General features: G+C 42.4%; 1 protein-coding gene across 1 annotated transcript in view; it reads right to left on the bottom strand.

Annotated features, from left to right (window-relative positions):
* The window catches only part of MORC1 (MORC family CW-type zinc finger 1), a 96952-nt gene that overhangs the window by 6105 nt on the left and 71874 nt on the right, over nt 1–18973 (bottom strand). The window contains exons 23-25 of the mRNA XM_073306177.1: nt 17435–17578; nt 11191–11281; nt 5907–5957 (exon numbers count right to left, since the gene is read on the bottom strand). Coding sequence (XP_073162278.1) covers nt 5907–5957; nt 11191–11281; nt 17435–17578 — 286 coding nt within the window. The remainder of the gene's footprint in view (nt 1–5906; nt 5958–11190; nt 11282–17434; nt 17579–18973) is intronic.

Raw genomic sequence — 18973 nt, 5'->3', positions numbered from 1 at the left:
AAACTGTAACTGGAGGCTTCGCCATTAGGGTCTGCAGCTCACTAACTAATGGAAGTTCTGGGAATAAAAAAAGCTGTCTTTTGGCAAAGGAAAGATGGGAAAGATTGCTAGGGGCTCAAACAGAGGACTTATTAGGGGAGCCAGTATTAGGGGAGCCAGACTGAAGTCCCCAAAGGGAATAATTTCTTTTATAGGCAAAAAGAGGTGGACAACATATTTTAGAAATCTAACTACCATGGAACTGGATAATACCAACTTCCCTTGGATTGGAAGATGAAATGCTAAAATTGCCACTAAGTGGACCCTCAATCAGCTGAGTAACAGACCTGGGGACTTAAGATATACCAGGTAATCCAAAATGTCCTGTATATCATAGAATCATAGAATACCAGGGTTGGAAGGGACCCCAGAAGGTCATCTAGTCCAACCCCCTGCTCGAAGCGGGACCAATTCCCAGTTAAATCATCCCAGCCAGGGCTTTGTCAAGCCTGACCTTAAAAACCTCTAAGGAAGGAGATTCTACCACCTCCCTAGGTAACGCATTCCAGTGTTTCACCACCCTCTTAGTGAAAAAGTTTTTCCTAATATCCAATCTAATCTAATATGTGCAAGCACTGGCCATATTCCCCGAGCCAATGACCAAACTGAAAAACTTTTCCACTCAGCCAAATAGGTAAACTTAGTAGAAGGTAGGACTCGCTGTACTGCTTCTGAACATCATTCTTCCTCTTCACCTAAGCATGGAGTATCCAGGCCGTTAGGTGCAGACTGCTCAACACCGGATGCCATATCTGACTGTGGTGTCGTGTCAGCAGGGAATGAGGAGAAGAGTTCTGGGAAGTCACACAGATAGACCATGAAGTTTGGAGAACTACTTTTTCTTGGCTAAGCTGACACAATGAGTATCAGTTTGGCATGATCTGCCTTCAGTTTTGTATAACCTGAGGGATAAGCGGGGCTGGGGAGAAAGCACACATCAGTGCTGATCTCCAATTCAACTGGAAGTCATCAATTAATGAGCCTGGATCAAGTCCAGCTCCAGAGCAAAACTGACTGAAGTTCTTGTCTTTTATTACAAAGAAGTCCATTGTCTGAAAGCCCCATTCTTTGAAAATAGACTGCAGCAGAGTGCTCTTCATGGACCATTTATGATTTGGGAGAAATTCCTTCTGAGGTGACCAGCTAACTGATTCTGAACACCCGACAAGTGTGCAGCTATGGGAATGAGTCTTCCTTGCTAGAAAAAAATGCCAAAACTGTTTTGCTCCCTGACAGAGCTGGTTAGAGTGGGCTCCTCCTTGATTGCCCACATAATATAATACAGTGGTATTGTTGGTAAGCACATGAACTGCTGTGCCTTTGATCTGAGCCCGAAAGGCCTGGTATGTATTGTAAACCTCTTGAAGTTCCAGGACATTGACATGAAGGGAAGCTTCTTGTCCTACCAACAAACCCTGAACTTTCAATGTCCCTAGACACATCCCCCTACCTATTGTGGAGGCTTCGGTAACTATAGTCCGGGTCGGTGGAGGATGGGCAAAGGGAACACCTTTGCACACATTGCTCCGATATGCCTAACATTCTAGGTACTCAGGATCACCAGTGGCACTTGGACAAGCCTGTCCAATGGCTGAAGATGGGTGATAGATCAACTTCAACCATGATTTAAGAGGACGAAGGCACAAACTTGCATGCTGGACTGTGTAGGTGCATGCAGCCACATAACTTAGTAACTTCAGGCATAAGCATGCCATATTTGAAGGGTGAAACTGGAAGGACAGACAAAGATGAAGCATTATTTGAAATTGTTCATCGGGCAGAAAGCCCTGGAACTTGTAGAGTCTAGTAGGGGCACAATGAACTTGATTCTTTGTATCAGAATTAATACTGATTTTTCTTAGCTCAAAATCAGCCCCAGTTGATCAACGAGACATAGTATGAACTGGATGTGATGGAGGACATGTGCATCAGACTTGTGCTTTGGACTTCCCCTTCAGTAACCAAATCATCCAGGCAAGGGAAGACTTGAATTCCGATTCTCCTGATAGGCGATCACTACTGCTGGAAGGAGCAGTGACTCACGAGACAAGTCCCCGAAAAGGGATGGGCCATGGGAGTGAGAAGGGGGAACTGTGTGGCATAACCTGATCTCACAGAACTCAGGGACCATTTGCCTGGGGTTGTTTCTTCATAAGCACTGTAGAAGCAGGGCAGTCTGTCCCCAAATGGCGGGGAATTGGTCTGGAAGTTGATAACTGGTAAGCTGCCCTTGGTAGTAGAGTTAAAATGACTGATAGAGGATGAGCTGGTTGGTTCTAGTTGGAACTGGAAAGCCTTCGCCTGTGCAAACTGTCTCTCTTTCTGGAGAAATCATGCTGTCTCGCAAGATAAGCCAACTCCTGAAATACATCTGGGAATACTGACAGTATCGCTGCTGCTGACCTCCATAATGAGGCCTCTCAATCACTGGGTTATAAACCCCCAATGAAAGTAGCTCAACAGTTCTTAAAAGAAGGTAGCATCTCATCAGTCTTTTCAGAAAACAGAAACTGACCATCAAAAGGTAGGTCCTCTATGCCCTGCTGGACCTCCGGAGCTGTGTCAGAGTTCTGTAACAAGGCTCTTCTCATTGTTACAGCAGAGGACATAATCTTGGAGGAGGTGTCTGCTACATGCAGTGCTCACTGCAGCAACGTCTTTGACACTAGACAACCTTCCACAATGAAAGCCTTAAAAAACTCTTCCCTGGAGGACTCTGGCAATTTGTCTAAATTTGGACATAGCTTTCTAATTTAGAAGTTTATATTTTGATAACAGTGCCTGCAGATTAGCAGCGCACATTTGTAAAGACAAGGTTGAATGCATTTTTCGTCCCATTACATCCAATCTTTTAGACTCTATCTTTAGGCTTTGACTTAAATCCCCTCATGTTTCACTCTCTCATTTGCAGCTGTTACAAGCAAGTAAGTTAGAGGCTGGGTATGAATAGAAGCACTCAAAACTCTGCATAGGGACATAATACCATTTTCCAAAAGTGCTTCATTTATAGGTAGAGCTACCCTCCCTGGAACTGATGACTGGAGAATGTGCACCAACTTATGGGTATTCTCCTGAATGAACTCGGCCTGAATGCCAAGGCTGTAGGCATTCCCCTAAGGAGATCTTGATAAGGCAAAGTCTTTAGGCACAGAAGATGAATCTGGTATAGTGCAATTGCCTGGTGAGGAAGATGAAGAAGGAAGTAGGCCCAAAGTGACCCCGTTTGCTCCTGCAATAAAGGCTTAGGCTGTACCAGCTCAGAAGGAGCAACCTCAGTATGAGTCTCCAGCCTAGTTGCGTCAGGAAGTGAGACAGCAGGAGGGTTTGGCAACATTCTCTGGAATCAGAAGAGGATCGAACCCTGAAGATTGAGGGACATCCCAAAAGTTCCATAAAGGCCACTGAGGGAAGTGATATAGACTCATAGACTTATAGATATCATTGGGCCTATTTACCATGAATAGTTAAAGATCAATTCATTGTCAAAATCATGTTATCCCATCATACCAACTCCTCCATAAACTTATCGAGTTTAATCTTAAAGCCAGATAGGTCTTTTGCCCCCACTGCTTCCCTTGGAAGGCTATTCCAGAACTTCACTCCTCTGATGGTTAGAAACCTTTGTCTAATTTCAAGTCTAAACTTCCCGATGACCAGTTTATATCCATTTGTTCTTGTGTCCACTAAGCTTAAATAATTCCTCTCCCTCTCTGGTATTTATCCCTCTGATATATTTATAGAGAGCAATCATATCTCCCCTCAACCGTCTTTTGGTTAGCTAAACAAGCCAAGCTCCTTGAGTCTCCTTTCAAAAGACAGGTTTTCCATTCCTCGGATCATCCTAGTAGCCCTTCTCTGTACCTGTTCCAGTTTGAATTCATCCTTCTTAAACATGGGAGACCAGAATTACACACAGTATTCCAGATGAGGTCTCACCAGTGCCTTGTATAAGTGTACTAAAACCTCCTTATCTCTACTCAAACTACCTTGCCTGATGCATCGCAAGACCGCATTTGCTTTTTTCACAGCCAGGTGGCTAGCAGGAACCAGGCCAAAAACTGCCGTCTCTACTGCGAGAACGGTACTGATCTCAGTGCTGATGGGGACTCCCTGGTGCTCTCAAAACTTTTGAGCTTGGTGCCTGGACAGAAAAACAGAAGCAGAAGATGACTCTGAACTCAAATGCGAGGAATCTTCCAAGTAGTCTGAAGGGAACGGAGGAGCCACCCCTGGTGGAGCCATCACATGCCCGGACTTGTCTCAAGCCCTGGGCCACATTGGTTCTGATGAAGGCACAGAAGCCAGACCCTGGAGAACTGGCGGTGTCACTGAGGCAACACGAACACTCAGTACTGGAAAGGATATCAGTATTGAAGTACAGGCCAGTACCGAATCTGTAGCTCCTGCCTGTACAAGCTGAAATGGTCTCCAGAGCCAATAATGGAACTGATACTGACAATGGATCTCTCAGTGTTGTTATGGACGCTGATCTTGTCTTTGCAGTCTGATTTTTAAACAGCATCGGAGATGATCATAGCAACAACCCGTATTCTGATGCAATCAAATCTGATAGTCCCAGGACTGCAGAAGACACCACACAGCTGAGGACTCCTGTATCACAGGTGAGTCTAGCATAGAGAGACAAAGTAAATATGAGGCTGCTTGATAAGCCTGTGGGGTTGATAGGGTCGGTGCTGAGACTGATGTTGTCAGTACCGGACTCAACAGCCACCCCATGGACTGTACTGGAGTCTATGGTACAGTGCTAGAATGATATCGTCTTGGTACTGGAGAGTGGGAAGACAGCCCAGCTCTATTCTGAGTACTAGAAGAATCCTGATGTTTGCCAACACTCCTCTTAGAAGAGGAGGAAGAATCTCCCTGAGCCTTGGAGTGACTACGGTCAGTTTTCTGAGCCTTCTTTCTCGGGTGTACAGGAAGGAGAACAATCTCTTCTTCCCTTTGGAGAAGAATCAGAGTCTTGCGGTGGCATCAAAGCCTGTTGAGGGGTCGGGCAATCTGAGGAGGATCCCAACACCAAAGTAGGCCTCATGGCTTGCTCCACAGGGTGCTAAGCCAGGCATAAGTCTCTAGACACCAGTATCCTCTTTTTGAAGGATCTGCAAATGGAGCACTTTCCTCTTAGGCACAATAACCACTGAGCATGGAAATTACTCTTGAGGATAGCTACTCTACATGAGGGACAGTGCTTGAAACCTAGCAAAGGCTTTGCACCAGGTAAAATCCAACTATTACACTAAGTAATCTAACAGTAGTAGTAAGGGTACTACTACTAACTATATACAAACTATTGAGAGTAAACTCTCTGAGTGAACAACTGAAGTGTGAGCTAAGATACCACACAGAACACTCCAACTCAAACTGTGGGCAGTGAGAAAGTACTGAGGAGAGTTGGAGCAGTGCAGGCCTCAAGTAGTCCTGGCAGGGTGTGAGCACTGCCCCAATGGGTACTGCTAAATGAATCTCTCTAGTTTTGGTGAGCTGGGCCTGCACACACCTGAGTGGAATACAGGTCTGCATCCACTCAAAGAAGAAGAAGTGGGCTAAATTCTAAGCCTATTCATGCCAATAAGCACCTCTGACTGCAATAACTTCAAAAGTACTGCAAGGGCATAATTGAAGGCAAAATGTAAACCCCATTTTACTAACCTAAATTTAACCTTTTCTATGCACTGTATACCAGCAGTACATAATACCCAAGAGAGACATTCTCCTCAAATGGTAATTAATTCAAGACCATATTTGAAAGAATGCTCTTTTCCTTGGAAACTGACACACAAAGAAGATTACTCTATCTGATGCAACATCAGTTTAGAATACAAATGAATTACATAAAATAGTTTTACCTGGCTGCAGCACAATGCTGGCTTCTTCAGTTGTTCTGAAGTCCCCTCTGGCTATTTTTATAAATAAAGCAGAATTAATATTTATAGTGAGGATATTAAGCTTATGCATGAGCTTAGCAGGAGTGAAGAAATATTTTTGTGTAATAATAAGCAGCTAAATACAAACAGATACAGAAACTAGGAAAAAGGAGGACAAGGATCAGAGTAAGACAGCCAGCCAGCTCAGGAGGACCTGGGAGAAGAGAAATGCAGGTTTCCGAGAGTTGTTGCAAGAGCTCCGAAGAGGCAAAGCAAATCTTTAGTGCCCACTGGAGGATAGTGAAACTTTTCTCACAATTGAGTTATTCACCTACATCTTTAAGGTAATGCTGAGGTGTAAAAACTCTATAAAGGTGCAAAAAACAGTGATGGGATGAGTCACACACACCTGATGAACGTTCCATCCTCTAGTACTAAGAAGATAGGTCTTTATCACTTGATCAAAGGAGAACTCCTCTAGCCAGCTATAATAATAGGTCTTCTTATCTTCTCTATAGTCTAATTGCCGGAGAGCACCATCACCCGTTGTATTGCAGAGTTCCTTTGTGTCAAATGTTAGAAAATTCTACCTATACGTAAATGGACTTAACATAACCAACTGCTGACTTTTCTCCCAATATGCTGTCCCTAGTAGTAGGCACATCTAGCTGGCAATGCCAAAGAACTTTACCAATATGCAGAAGGCATTTTCTCAGAAACTTTTTGTATTTATTTTTAAAGCTCAATTAGTTGTCAGGGGCAAGCGATCCAAACACTGAAAGCAAGCGGTATTTGATCCTTGATTGCCATTTTAAAGCTGCAGGTAAGCAACCCAACTGTGGAAGAAGTCATTCCACTCCAAACCTAATTACCTATTTTTAGAAGTCAGGGGTAATCTTTAATTACATGGGACAGCATGAGGTTGAACTACCACTTCTCTGAATGGTACCTGTTCTCTCTGATAAATTTCCTATTGCCATGCAAAGTAACTTCAGAAACACATAGATGAGAAACTGACTATGGGAGGAGAGCAAGAAGTCATCTTATGGAAACCAGTCTGGACAGAAACATTGCAAGCTTAGGGTCTGATTCTACCTAACAGTTACTCCCCGTGCATGTATTTTACTCCACACCTTAATCTCCCTTTGTTTTCAAAGGAACTAAGGGTGGGAGTAAAGGTATATTTTCTCTTCCTAAAAATAGGAGAGACCAATGGTGTCTTTTACAGACCTAGTTTGTGGGATCAGGTCAATATGCACTATTAAGTCAATTTTATTTAGTCCTCAACAGGTCTGCCCCAGAGCCCACTGAAGTCAATGGGAGTTTTCTGCTGACTTCAGTGGATGCAGGACCTGGCTCCTAGCAGTATGTGGTGGCAACTGGCTTAGGCACTGATTCACAGAAAAAAACAAATCCTGACCTGAAGGAGAGCTCTGTGTAAGCTCGAAAGCTTGTCTCTGTCACCAACAGAAGTTGGTCCAATAAAGATATTACCTCATCCATCTTGTCTCTCTAACATCCTGCGAAGAACATGGCTAAAACAACATTGTATAAAACAAACCCTTCATATTTAAGAGATTGTGCAAACCATTATTACATATTACTTCAAACTGCAATATTTTTTCTCTGGAAACTAAAATTTATATTCAAAATTGCTGTATAGGAAAAAAAATACCTAAAATACATCACACTAAGCTTGTAAGACTTTGCTAACCCCTACAATTCTGTCCCAATTCTTAACCACACAGTTAAACAAAATACCTGGATGCATTAAAATCAGTGTATTTAAGAAGAGTCTTCTTCCCTGGTCCCCAGTTTTTAAATATTATATGAGCAACAACAGGAGGAGTGATTTTATGATGTGGACATCTGTTCACTGAAGAACACCTAATTTCACATGATTCCATACAACAGCTGTCAGGTTATTTGCAATTATTATCTATCTGGCAGATTCAAACTAGTGACCTTAGAAAAGAAAGGCTCCACACAGTGGTCACTATGAAAATTTACAAACATTTATCATGAAGTAAAAAGAAAAGGAGTACTTGTGGCACCTTAGAGACTAACCAATTTATTTGAGCATGAGCTTTCGTGAGCTACAGTTCACTTCATCGGATGCATACCGTGGAAACTGCAGAAGACATTATATACACACAGAGACCATGAAACAATACCTCCTCCCATCCCACTGTCCTGCTGGTAATAGTTTATCTAAAGTGATCAAGTTGGGCCATTTCCAGCACAAATCCAGGTTCTCTCACCCTCCGCCCCTCCCCCCACAAACTCACTCTCCTGCTGGTAATAGCCCATCCAAAGTGACCACTCTCTTCACAATATGTATGATAATCAAGGTGGGCCATTTCCAGCACAGATCCAGGTTCTCTCACCCCCTCACCCTCCTCCAAAAACCACACACACAAACTCACTCTCCTGCTGGTAATAGCTCATCCAAAGCGACCACTCTCCCTACAATGTGCATGGTAATCAAGGTGGGCCATTTCCAGCACAAATCCAGGCTCTCTCACCCCCCCCCACTCCCATACACACACAAACTCACTCTCCTGCTAGTAATAGCTCATCCAAAGCGACCACTCTCCAAGTTTAAATCCAAGTTTAACCAGAACGTCTGGGGGGGGGTAGGAAAAAACAAGGGGAAATAGGCTACCTTGCATAATGACTTAGCCACTCCCAGTCTCTATTTAAGCCTAAATTAATAGTATCCAATTTGCAAATGAATTCCAATTCAGCAGTTTCTCGCTGGAGTCTGGATTTGAAGTTTTTTTGTTGTAAGATAGCGACCTTCATGTCTGTGATTGCGTGACCAGAGAGATTGAAGTGTTCTCCGACTGGTTTATGAATGTTATAATTCTTGACACCTGATTTGTATCCATTTATTCTTTTACGTAGAGACTGTCCAGTTTGAGCAATGTACATGGCAGAGGGGAATTGCTGGCACATGATGGCATATATCACATTGGTGGATGTGCAGGTGAACGAGCCTCTGATAGTGTGGCTGATGTTATTAGGCCCTGTGATGGTGTCCCCTGAATAGATATGTGGGCACAGTTGGCAACGGGCTTTGTTGCAAGGGTAGGTTCCTGGGTTAGTGGTATGTGGTTGTTGGTGAGTATTTGCTTCAGGTTGCGAGGCTGTCTGTAGGCAAGGACTGGCCTGTCTCCCAAGATTTGTGAGAGTGTTGGGTCATCCTTCAGGATAGGTTGTTGATCCTTAATAATGCGTTGGAGGGGTTTTAGTTGGGGGCTGAAGGTGACGGCTAGTGGCGTTCTGTTATTTTCTTTGTTAGGCCTGTCCTGTAGTAGGTGACTTCTGGGAACTCTTCTAGCTCTATCCATCTGTTTCTTCACTTCCGCAGGTGGGTATTGTAGTTGTAAGAAAGCTTGACAGAGATCTTGTAGGTGTTTGTCTCTGTCTGAGGTGTTGGAGCAAATGCGGTTGTATCGCAGAGCTTGGCTGTAGACGATGGATCGTGTGGTGTGGTCAGGGTGAAAGCTGGAGGCATGTAGGTAGGAATAGCGGTCAGTAGGTTTCCGGTATAGGGTGGTGTTTATGTGACCATTGTTTATTAGCACTGTAGTGTCCAGGAAGTGGATCTCTTGTGTGGACTGGACCAGGCTGAGGTTGATGGTGGGATGGAAATTGTTGAAATCATGGTGGAATTCCTCAAGGGCTTTTTTTCCATGGGTCCAGATGATGAAGATGTCATCAATATAGCACAAATAGAGTAGGGGCTTTAGGGGACGAGAGCTGAGGAAGCGTTCTAAATCAACCATAAAAATGTTGGCATACTGTGGGACCATGCGGGTACCCATAGCAGTGCTGCTGATCTGAAGGTATACATTGTCCCCAAATGTAAAATAGTTATGGGTAAGGACAAAGTCACAAAGTTCAGCCACTAGGTTAGCCGTGACATTATCGGGGATAGTGTTCTTGACGGCTTGTAATCCATCTTTGTGTGGAATGTTGGTGTAGCGGGCTTCTACATCCATAGTGGCCAGGATGGTGTTATCAGGAAGATCGCCGATGGATTGAAGTTTCCTCAGGAAGTCAGTGGTGTCTCGAAGGTAGCTGGGAGTGCTGGTAGCGGAGGGCCTGAGGAGGGAGTCTACATAGCCAGACAATCCTGCTGTCAGGGTGCCAATGCCTGAGATGATGGGGCGCCCAGGATTTCCAGGTTTATGGATCTTGGGTAGTAGATAGAATATCGCAGGTCGGGGTTCCGGGGTGTGTCTGTGCGGATTTGATCTTGTGCTTTTTCAGGAAGTTTCTTGAGCAAATGCTGTAGTTGCTTTTGGTAACTCTCAGTGGGATGAAAGGGTAATGGCTTGTAGAAAGTGGTGTTGGAGAGCTGCCGAGCAGCCTCTTGTTCATATTCCGACCTATTCATGATGACAACAGCACCTCCTTTGTCAGCCTTTTTGATTATGGATGTCAGTTTGGATGAACTATTGCCAGCAGGAGAGTGAGTGAGTGAGTGTGTGTGTGTGTGTGTGTTTCGGGGGGGGGGGGAGGGTGAGAAAGCCTGGATTTGTGCTGAAAATGGCCCACCTTGATCACCATGCACATTGTGCTGGAAATGGTCCACCTTGATCATCATGCACATTGTAGGGAGAGTGGTCACTTTGGATAAGCTATTACCAGCAGGAGAGTAAGTTTGTGTGTGTTGTTTTTGGAGGGGGGTGAGGGAGTGAGAGAACCTGGATTTATGCTGGAAATGGCCCACCTTGATTATCATACACATTGTGAAGAGAGTGGTCACTTTGGATGGGCTATTACCAGCAGGAGAGTGAGATTGGGGGGGCGGAGGGTGAGAAAACCTGGATTTGTGCTGGAAATGGCCCAACTTGATGATCACTTTAGATAAACTATTACCAGCAGGACAGTGGGGTGGGAGGAGGTATTGTTTCATGGTCTCTGTGTGTATATAATGTCTTCTGCAGTTTCCACGGTATGCATCCGATGAAGTGAACTGTAGCTCACGAAAGCTCATGCTCAAATAAATTTGTTAGTCTCTAAGGTGCCACAAGTACTCCTTTTCTTTTTGCGAAGACAGACTAGCACAGCTGTTACTCTGAAACCTGTTACCATGAAGTAGTATTTAAGAAATCAGGTATGTTCCCCATCCTGGGATTCAGAAAGGCTGTGTTCTTAGCTACTGTGGTGTGGAACACAAGTGTGAACTTTTTAAACTGTAACCACCCTATTACCCATTAGAACACACTCAGACTTAAACTACAAGTTCACATACCTTAAACATAGATACAAGATCCTCAGAAGACATGCAATTAAGCTGTTCTCTTGACAATTTGCAGTCTGGCAAAAAATACAGCAGGACTTCTCTAAAAAATTTCAACAAAATGTACTATGTGTCAGTATCCAAGATTTCTTTAACCTCAAGTCTTGTACTGTGGAGACTAGGGGACCCAGTTAGAATGCTTCTTATTAAGACACCTAACAGAAACTTGCCCCTCTTACTCAGATACCCTGGATTGGACAGTATGGAACAAACCAGACTGTGCTTTAGATATGCCAGCACAAAGCTTATAGCACTATAATGCTTCGCACTCAGTACAAAAGATATTATTTGTGGAGAAAGATTAAAACTATACATCCAAAGACTGCTTGAAAGTGTAACACAGTATATTAAGGCTAGTGGAAATTTTGCAAAGTTGGCAATTTTGATTTAAAATACAGTTTTTATGACCACCACCGAGCTGGGAAAAATAATATCCTGTTTTTCAACTAGCTATATACAATAATAAACAATATTAATTTCTCTGGCAGCCACAGAGAATCCATTGTGGAATCCACTGTTTCTAAAATTAAGGAACTGGACCTGAGGCCTGGATATAATTTTTGGAAATTCTGGTGCAGTTCTCAATTCAGGTCTTCCATACTATGTCGACAAAGGGCTGGAATAGTATTTTACACTAAGAGATACCCTTTTAACCAAGGATACCCAAAGATTTTAAAGAGGTGTCATCCCTATTTTTCAGAGAGGCAGACTGAGGTAGAGAGAGGTTAAGTGTCTTTAATAATCACAGTGAATAAGTGGGAGAGGACAAGAACAGCACTAAGGTTCTGACTCCAGGCCCTGATCTAGAAAGCCACAGAATAAAATCCCTCCCAGCCAATTCACTCATCCCAAGGAAGTGGCGAAGCTGTGTTCTATGCCCTTGGGATAGTGTGACTTGCCCAAACTAAGCAGTAACCTTTGTGGAACTTGTGACTTGGCTCCAAAGTCAATTCAGTCCACTGACTGAATGGATAGTGGTTGCCCTTTACAGACATGGGGGTAAAGGAGGTAGCTGAAACAGGGAGAATGGATGGGGGTGAAAGTGTTACTTGATAACTGTGTTATTTACATGGCTTAACCACAAGCCCAGTAATCTTTGTTTTGGAGCATTTGATTCTTGAATAGTTCAATATTTCCTATGCAGTATTTGTTTCCTACATTTTAAATTCTCTACTGTTAGCGCCAGCAACTGAATTATATGCATGATCAAAGACAGAAGTCCAGCATTCATGCCAGCTCCATTGTGAGCTCTTGTAAGATCCCATTTTACTCAGTCAATTACTATGCAACAAATGAGGAAGGGAAATGGGTTTCCTACAAGTTTCATTTTATCTGCAGAATACCTGGCCATAAAATCTGATGTTGACAGCATTTCAGAAGTCTACCCAGACAATTACTTTTGATACAAACACATTAAGTCAACCACTTTCCTACAGAACTATGCTGAAAGGATGGCTTTATTGCATTTTTTATGATTGGCAGAGCTGTCACCTGAAGAAATAATTAGTACTCTGGGTGATTTTAGTGGACTTCTGGTCAATTTCAGCCATATGATAATTATAAGGCTGTTTTATCCTTTTGATTTACTTCTGATCTACAAGTTTCAGAGTAGCAGCTGCGTTAGCCTGTATCCGCAAAAAGAACAGGAGTACTTGTGGCACCTTAGAGACTAACAAATTTATTAGAGCATAAGCTTTCGTGGGCTCAAGCCCACTTCATCGGATGCATAGAATGGAACATACGCTAAGAAGATATAGATATTACATACATACATACACACACACACACAGAGAAGGTGGAAGTTGCCATACAAACTGTAAGAGGCTAATTAATTAAGATGAGCTATTATCAGCAAAAAGAAAAGGAGGACTTGTGGCACCTTAGAGACTAACCAATTTATTAGAGCATAAGCTTTCGTGAGCTACAGCTCACTTCTTCAGATGCATATCGTGGAAACTGCAGCAGGCTTTATATATACACGGAGAATATGAAACAATACCTATTCCCACCCCACTGTCCTGCTGGTAATAGCTTATCTAAAGTGATTTCCAGCACAAATCCAGGTTTTCTCACCCTCCACCCCCCCACACAAATTCACTCTCCTGCTGGTGATAGCCCATCCAAAGTGATAACTCTTTACACAATGTGCATGACAATTAAGCTGGGCTATTTCCTGCATAAATCCAGGTTCTCACATCCCCCCCACCCCCATACACACACAAACTCACTCTCCTGCTGGTAATAGCTCATCCAAACTGACCACTCTTCAAGTTAAAATCCAAGTTAAACCAGAACATCTGGGGGGGGGGGGGTAGGAAAAAACAAGAGGAAACAGGCTACCTTGCATAATGACTTAGCCACTCCCAGTCTCTATTTAAGCCTAAATTAATAGTATCCAATTTGCAAATGAATTCCAATTCAGCAGTTTCTCGCTGGAGTCTGGATTTGAAGTTTTTTTGTTTTAAGATAGCGACCTTCATGTCTGTGATCGCGTGACCAGAGAGATTGAAGTGTTCTCCGACTGGTTTATGAATGTTATAATTCTTGACATCTGATTTGTGTCCATTTATTCTTTTACGTAGAGACTGTCCAGTTTGACCAATGTACATGGCAGAGGGGCATTGCTGGCACATGATGGCATATATCACATTGGTGGATGTGCAGGTGAACGAGCCTCTGATAGTGTGGCTGATGTTATTAGGCCCTGTGATGGTGTCCCCTGAATAGATATGTGGGCACAATTGGCAACGGGCTTTGTTGCAAGGATAAGTTCCTGGGTTAGTGGTTCTGTTGTGTGGTATGTGGTTGTTGGTGAGTATTTGCTTCAGGTTGCGGGGCTGTCTGTAGGCAAGGACTGGCCTGTCTCCCAAGATTTGTGAGAGTGTTGGGTCATCCTTTAGGATAGGTTGTAGATCCTTAATAATGCGTTGGAGGGGTTTTAGTTGGGGGCTGAAGGTGACGGCTAGTGGCGTTCTGTTATTTTCTTTGTTAGGCCTGTCCTGTAGTAGGTAACTTCTGGGAACTCTTCTGGCTCTATCAATCTGTTTCTTTACTTCTGCAGGTGGGTATTGTAGTTGTAAGAAAGCTTGACAGAGATCTTGTAGGTGTTTGTCTCTGTCTGAGGGGTTGGAGCACTTTGGATGGGCTATCACCAGCAGGAGAGTGAATTTGTGTGGGGGGGTGGAGGGTGAGAAAACCTGGATTTGTGCTGGAAATCACTTTAGATAAGCTATTACCAGCAGGACAGTGGGGTGGGAATAGGTATTGTTTCATATTCTCTGTGTATATATAAAGCCTGCTGCAGTTTCCACGATATGCATCTGAAGAAGTGAGCTGTAGCTCACGAAAGCTTATGCTCTAATAAATTGGTTAGTCTCTAAGGTGCCACAAGTCCTCCTTTTCTTTTTGCGAATACAGACTAACACGGCTGTTACTCTGAAACCTATTATCAGCAGGAGCAAAAAAAAACTTTTGTTGTGATAATCAAGGTGGCCCATTTAGACAGTTGACAAGAAGGTGTGAGGATACTTAACTTAGGGAAATAGATTCAATGTGTGTAATGACCCAGCCACTCCCAGTCTCTATTCAAACCCAAGTTAATGGTATCTAGTTTGCATATTAATTCAAACTCAACAGTTTCTCGTTGGAGTCTGTTTTTGAAGCTTTTCTGTTGCAAAATTGCCACCTTAAGTCTTTTACTGAGTGGCCAGGGAGGTTGAAGTGTTCTTCTACCGGTTTTTGAATGTTATGATTCCCGATGTCAGATTTGTGTCCATTTATTCTTTTGCATAGAGACTGTCCGGTTTGGCGAATGCACATGGCAGAGGGGCATTGCTGGCACATGATGGCATATATCATATTGGTAGACGTGCAGGTGAACAAGCCCCTGATGGCGTGGCTAATGTGATTAAGTCCTATGATGGTGTCACTTGAATAAATATGTGGACAGAGTTGGCATCAGGCTTTGTTGCAAGGATAGGTTCCTGGGTTAGTGTTTTTGTTGTGTGGTGTGTGGCTGCTGGAGAGTATTTGCTTCAGGTTGGGGGGCTGTCTGTAAGCGAGGACTGGTCTGTCTCCCAAGATCTGTGAGAGTGAGAGATCATTTTTCAGGATAGGTTGTAGATCCTTGATGATGCGCTGGACAGGTTTTAGTTGGGGGCTGAATGTGACAGCTAGTGGCGTTCTGTTATTTTCTTTGTTGGGCCTGTCCTGTAGTAGGTGACTTCCCGGATACTTTTCTGGCTCTGCCAATCTGTTTTTGAATCTATTTCCCCAAGTTAAGTATCCTCACACCTTCTTGTCAACCGTCTAAATGGGCCATCTTGATTATCACTATAAAAGTTTTTTTCTCTTGCTGATAATAGCTCATCTTAATTAATTAGCCTCTTAATTAACTGTTTGGCAATTTCAACCTTCTCTGTATGTGTGTGTGTATATCTATCTTCCTACTATATGTTCGATTTTATGCATCCGATGAAGTGGGCTGTGGCCCACGAAAGCTTATGCTCTAATAAATTTGTTAGTCTCTAAGGTGCCACAAGTACTTCTGTTCTTTTTTCTGATCTACAACTTTACTAGATGGTTTAATGTACGAAGCTAAAATCTCACCTAGTTCTACTGCAGCAACTATTTGTCCACTAAATTCTAACTTTAATTTGTCATGTTTCTGTTTGCCTTGTGCCCTTGGTTGAGAACTACTGGCATTTGTATCTCTGGGGGTACGGAGAGGTCTTCCAGGGGGTACATCAACTCATCTTGATATTTACCTAGTTTTACAACAGGCTACATAAAAAGTACTAGCGAAGTTAGTACAAACTAACGTTTCACACAGAGAAACTGAGAAAGTAAGCAATTTCTCACTAATAGTGTGCTGAGACACTGGTGTATTTTTATGTCTGATTTTGTAAGCAAATAGTTTTGAAGTGAGGTGAAACCTGGGTTACACAAGACAAATCAGACTCCTGAAAGGGGCGCAGTAATCTGGAAAGGTTGAGAGCCACTGGCTTATGCATACTTAACATTGTTCTTATTTAGGTGGAATACATTTTAAGGGATTTAGCTGTGTGCTTACACCCCCTCTCTTCTTTTACAAAATATTTCTTCCACAAATAACAAAAGTAGTAACAATTAGCAATCTTTCCTCTGAAGATGGTTAAAGCACATTCAACTGTTTTTGAATGTTTGTTCTGCTTAGCTGGGAAAGATTCCTCACTTTCTCAAAGTGGGTTATATAATACGTGTACTCACAACCTTAAAGATACAGCTGGCAACTGTTATTGAATAGATGCAAAAAGAAATAATTTCATAGTTTTGCTAATCCAAATCTCTGAAGTTTTTTCACATACACTACTTTATCATTTTGCTAAGTGTTATGTAGACAATTGGCATAATAACGTCCCCAGTCACTAAGATCCATTTCTTCAGCAGCAGGCATCTTATCTGGTCCCACTTGACACCTTCACATATGATCCAACCCACTATCCACAAGAAGGTACACAATCAGTCTTTCACTTCCTGGTGGCTTGTGAAATAGTCCATAGTCAGCCAACGGGACTATGGCCAACAATGATTACCTCTCACGCCTTGTTTCAAAGGCAGATAAGTGCAACCCTCATTTCACTCTGTTAAATCTGGCATTACACTGAGGCTGTGTGACAGGAAGAGCTAACATCCTGGAAACTAGGATTATAGTTACACAAGAACCAAAAGCCAGGAACTCAACTGGTTAAAAGAGGAATATATTTCATTCTGAGTAAATTCATGTTCTTGTTAAAAGCTTTGCTAGTGCATGGTACATAGCATTTACTGAACTTAATTTTTCTAAATTTTCTACCAACTGCATTGTGAAATAAAGTTAATGGACCAGATATTCAAAACTGAGCCTAACTTATCCAAAAGTCTTATTATGTACACCCAGATTTCCATACTGTACGTGCATCTGAGAACAAATATCTATGTAAGATGGGCACACTGAAGTGCATTGCATACACTTTTGAAGATCTGATCCAATTTTTGTAATATTTTGGGCAGTCTACATAGCATTCAGATTCTATTTGGATTTCCTTCTGAGCCTTTGAAATAGAGACTTAAATTATGGCACTGCTCAGAGAAGGCCAGATCAATAGCTGCAATTGCTCTGACGCAGTGAAAGTATTCAAACTGTTCAAGTTAAGGCATCAGCCAGCGAAACACTCACCTTAAAAGAGAGGTTAATGTTTCTATGGTTTTCTTTGCAGACATACACTGGGAAGACTCTTCTATGTGTGCCACAGCACCCATCTCCTGCATTGGAACTTGGACTTTTCCTTCAGCACATCCTTTTGGATCTTCAGCCAATGCACTAGATATAAAGTAGACAAAAGATCATTTTAAAGTATTACACCAAAAGAAGTCAGAAACATACTTTCTATCATCTTATTTATCAACCCCCACTGAGTTCCTAGAGGGAGCAAGGAAGTAAGCTACAAATAAAAGAGATAGCATGGAATCCTGATTTTCCAAAGGATTAAGGAAGAACATAAAATATGTTGAGGAAACTGCCCCAGCAGGCTTGAAAATGATGTGCATTCTACACTACTCTAATCCTAAAGTGCAGACTCTTACAAATCGCGACTGATTCCTCTGATTTTAGGGAATGATGGACGGCTTGCTCCAGGCCATTCATCCAGGGGGGAGGTGTCTGCTTAACAGAAAAAAGCTTGCACTACAGGTTGTAGGAGCAGGAGTAAAAGGATGACTGGCTAATTGGGCCTCCTTAATATACTTGCAGCAAAGCACTGAGGACCTGATATGCACAATTTAACACAGAAAACTTCAATGAACAGGAAATTTTGCAAGCCAGAATTCAGTAATATCAAGTTGTGCTGCATTGATGATCCTTTTATATCTATGTGGGCATCAATAAGGTAACTCATAATTTTACACTAAAGAGCAAGTATTAAGCACAGAGCTGGATTTAACTAGCCCCTAGTACTATTAAACTGGCATTGCAGATTCAAAAGTATCAACAAAATAGCTGAATAGCTTAATTTGTGTCGCAGCAGCAGCAGAGTGGGCAACAGATTAAATAATTTGCTAAATAATTAACACACAACATATTTTGGCCTTTTTTCTTTATTTGTATGTATCAAGATATTTTATTGCTTTCAGTACAATATAGGCTGAGTAGATTATATCAACATCATATATTTTACTTGTATTTGAGAAAAGACATTAAAAACGGAGTCCGCTTTATATGCCACCCAGAGTGCTTCTTCTAGTTGAGATTTTTAGGACAAATATACCAGGAAATTCCCACAACTCTGCTACATGGCATCAAGCATAGAAATTAACCCAGCAGTAAAAGATACAATGTAGGCAATAAAGGGTTGAGTTTGTTATTGTAGAAAAATATTTATCTGTTTAAAATAATGCTATAGCAGGTTGAGATGGTAAAGTCGGTATTTAGGCTACTCAGATTTATTTCTGTCTACTTTGCAATGAGCTTACATAATTGTGTTAGGTTACTTACGTTTTGAACAGAAAAACTTTGTAGCTCTTTCATCCACTCACCCAGTGAAGTTAAGGATTGTGGCAAAAGCTCCTCTGCATTTGGTCATCCTGACTATGGGCCCCTTCTTGCCAAGTGGGGAAGTCAATGAGAGCAGAGACTGCTGATCACCTCATAGGAGGTGCTCAACTCCTTGCAGAGTCATGCCTTTATACGTATGCATATTTGAGTGAAAATCTAGTTACG

The sequence above is a fragment of the Lepidochelys kempii genome, chromosome 1 (assembly GCF_965140265.1).
Source record: "Lepidochelys kempii isolate rLepKem1 chromosome 1, rLepKem1.hap2, whole genome shotgun sequence".
NCBI lineage: Eukaryota > Metazoa > Chordata > Testudines > Cheloniidae > Lepidochelys > Lepidochelys kempii.
The sequence above is the reverse complement of the archived record's forward strand: the minus strand, read 5'-3'. Positions and strand labels throughout refer to the sequence as shown.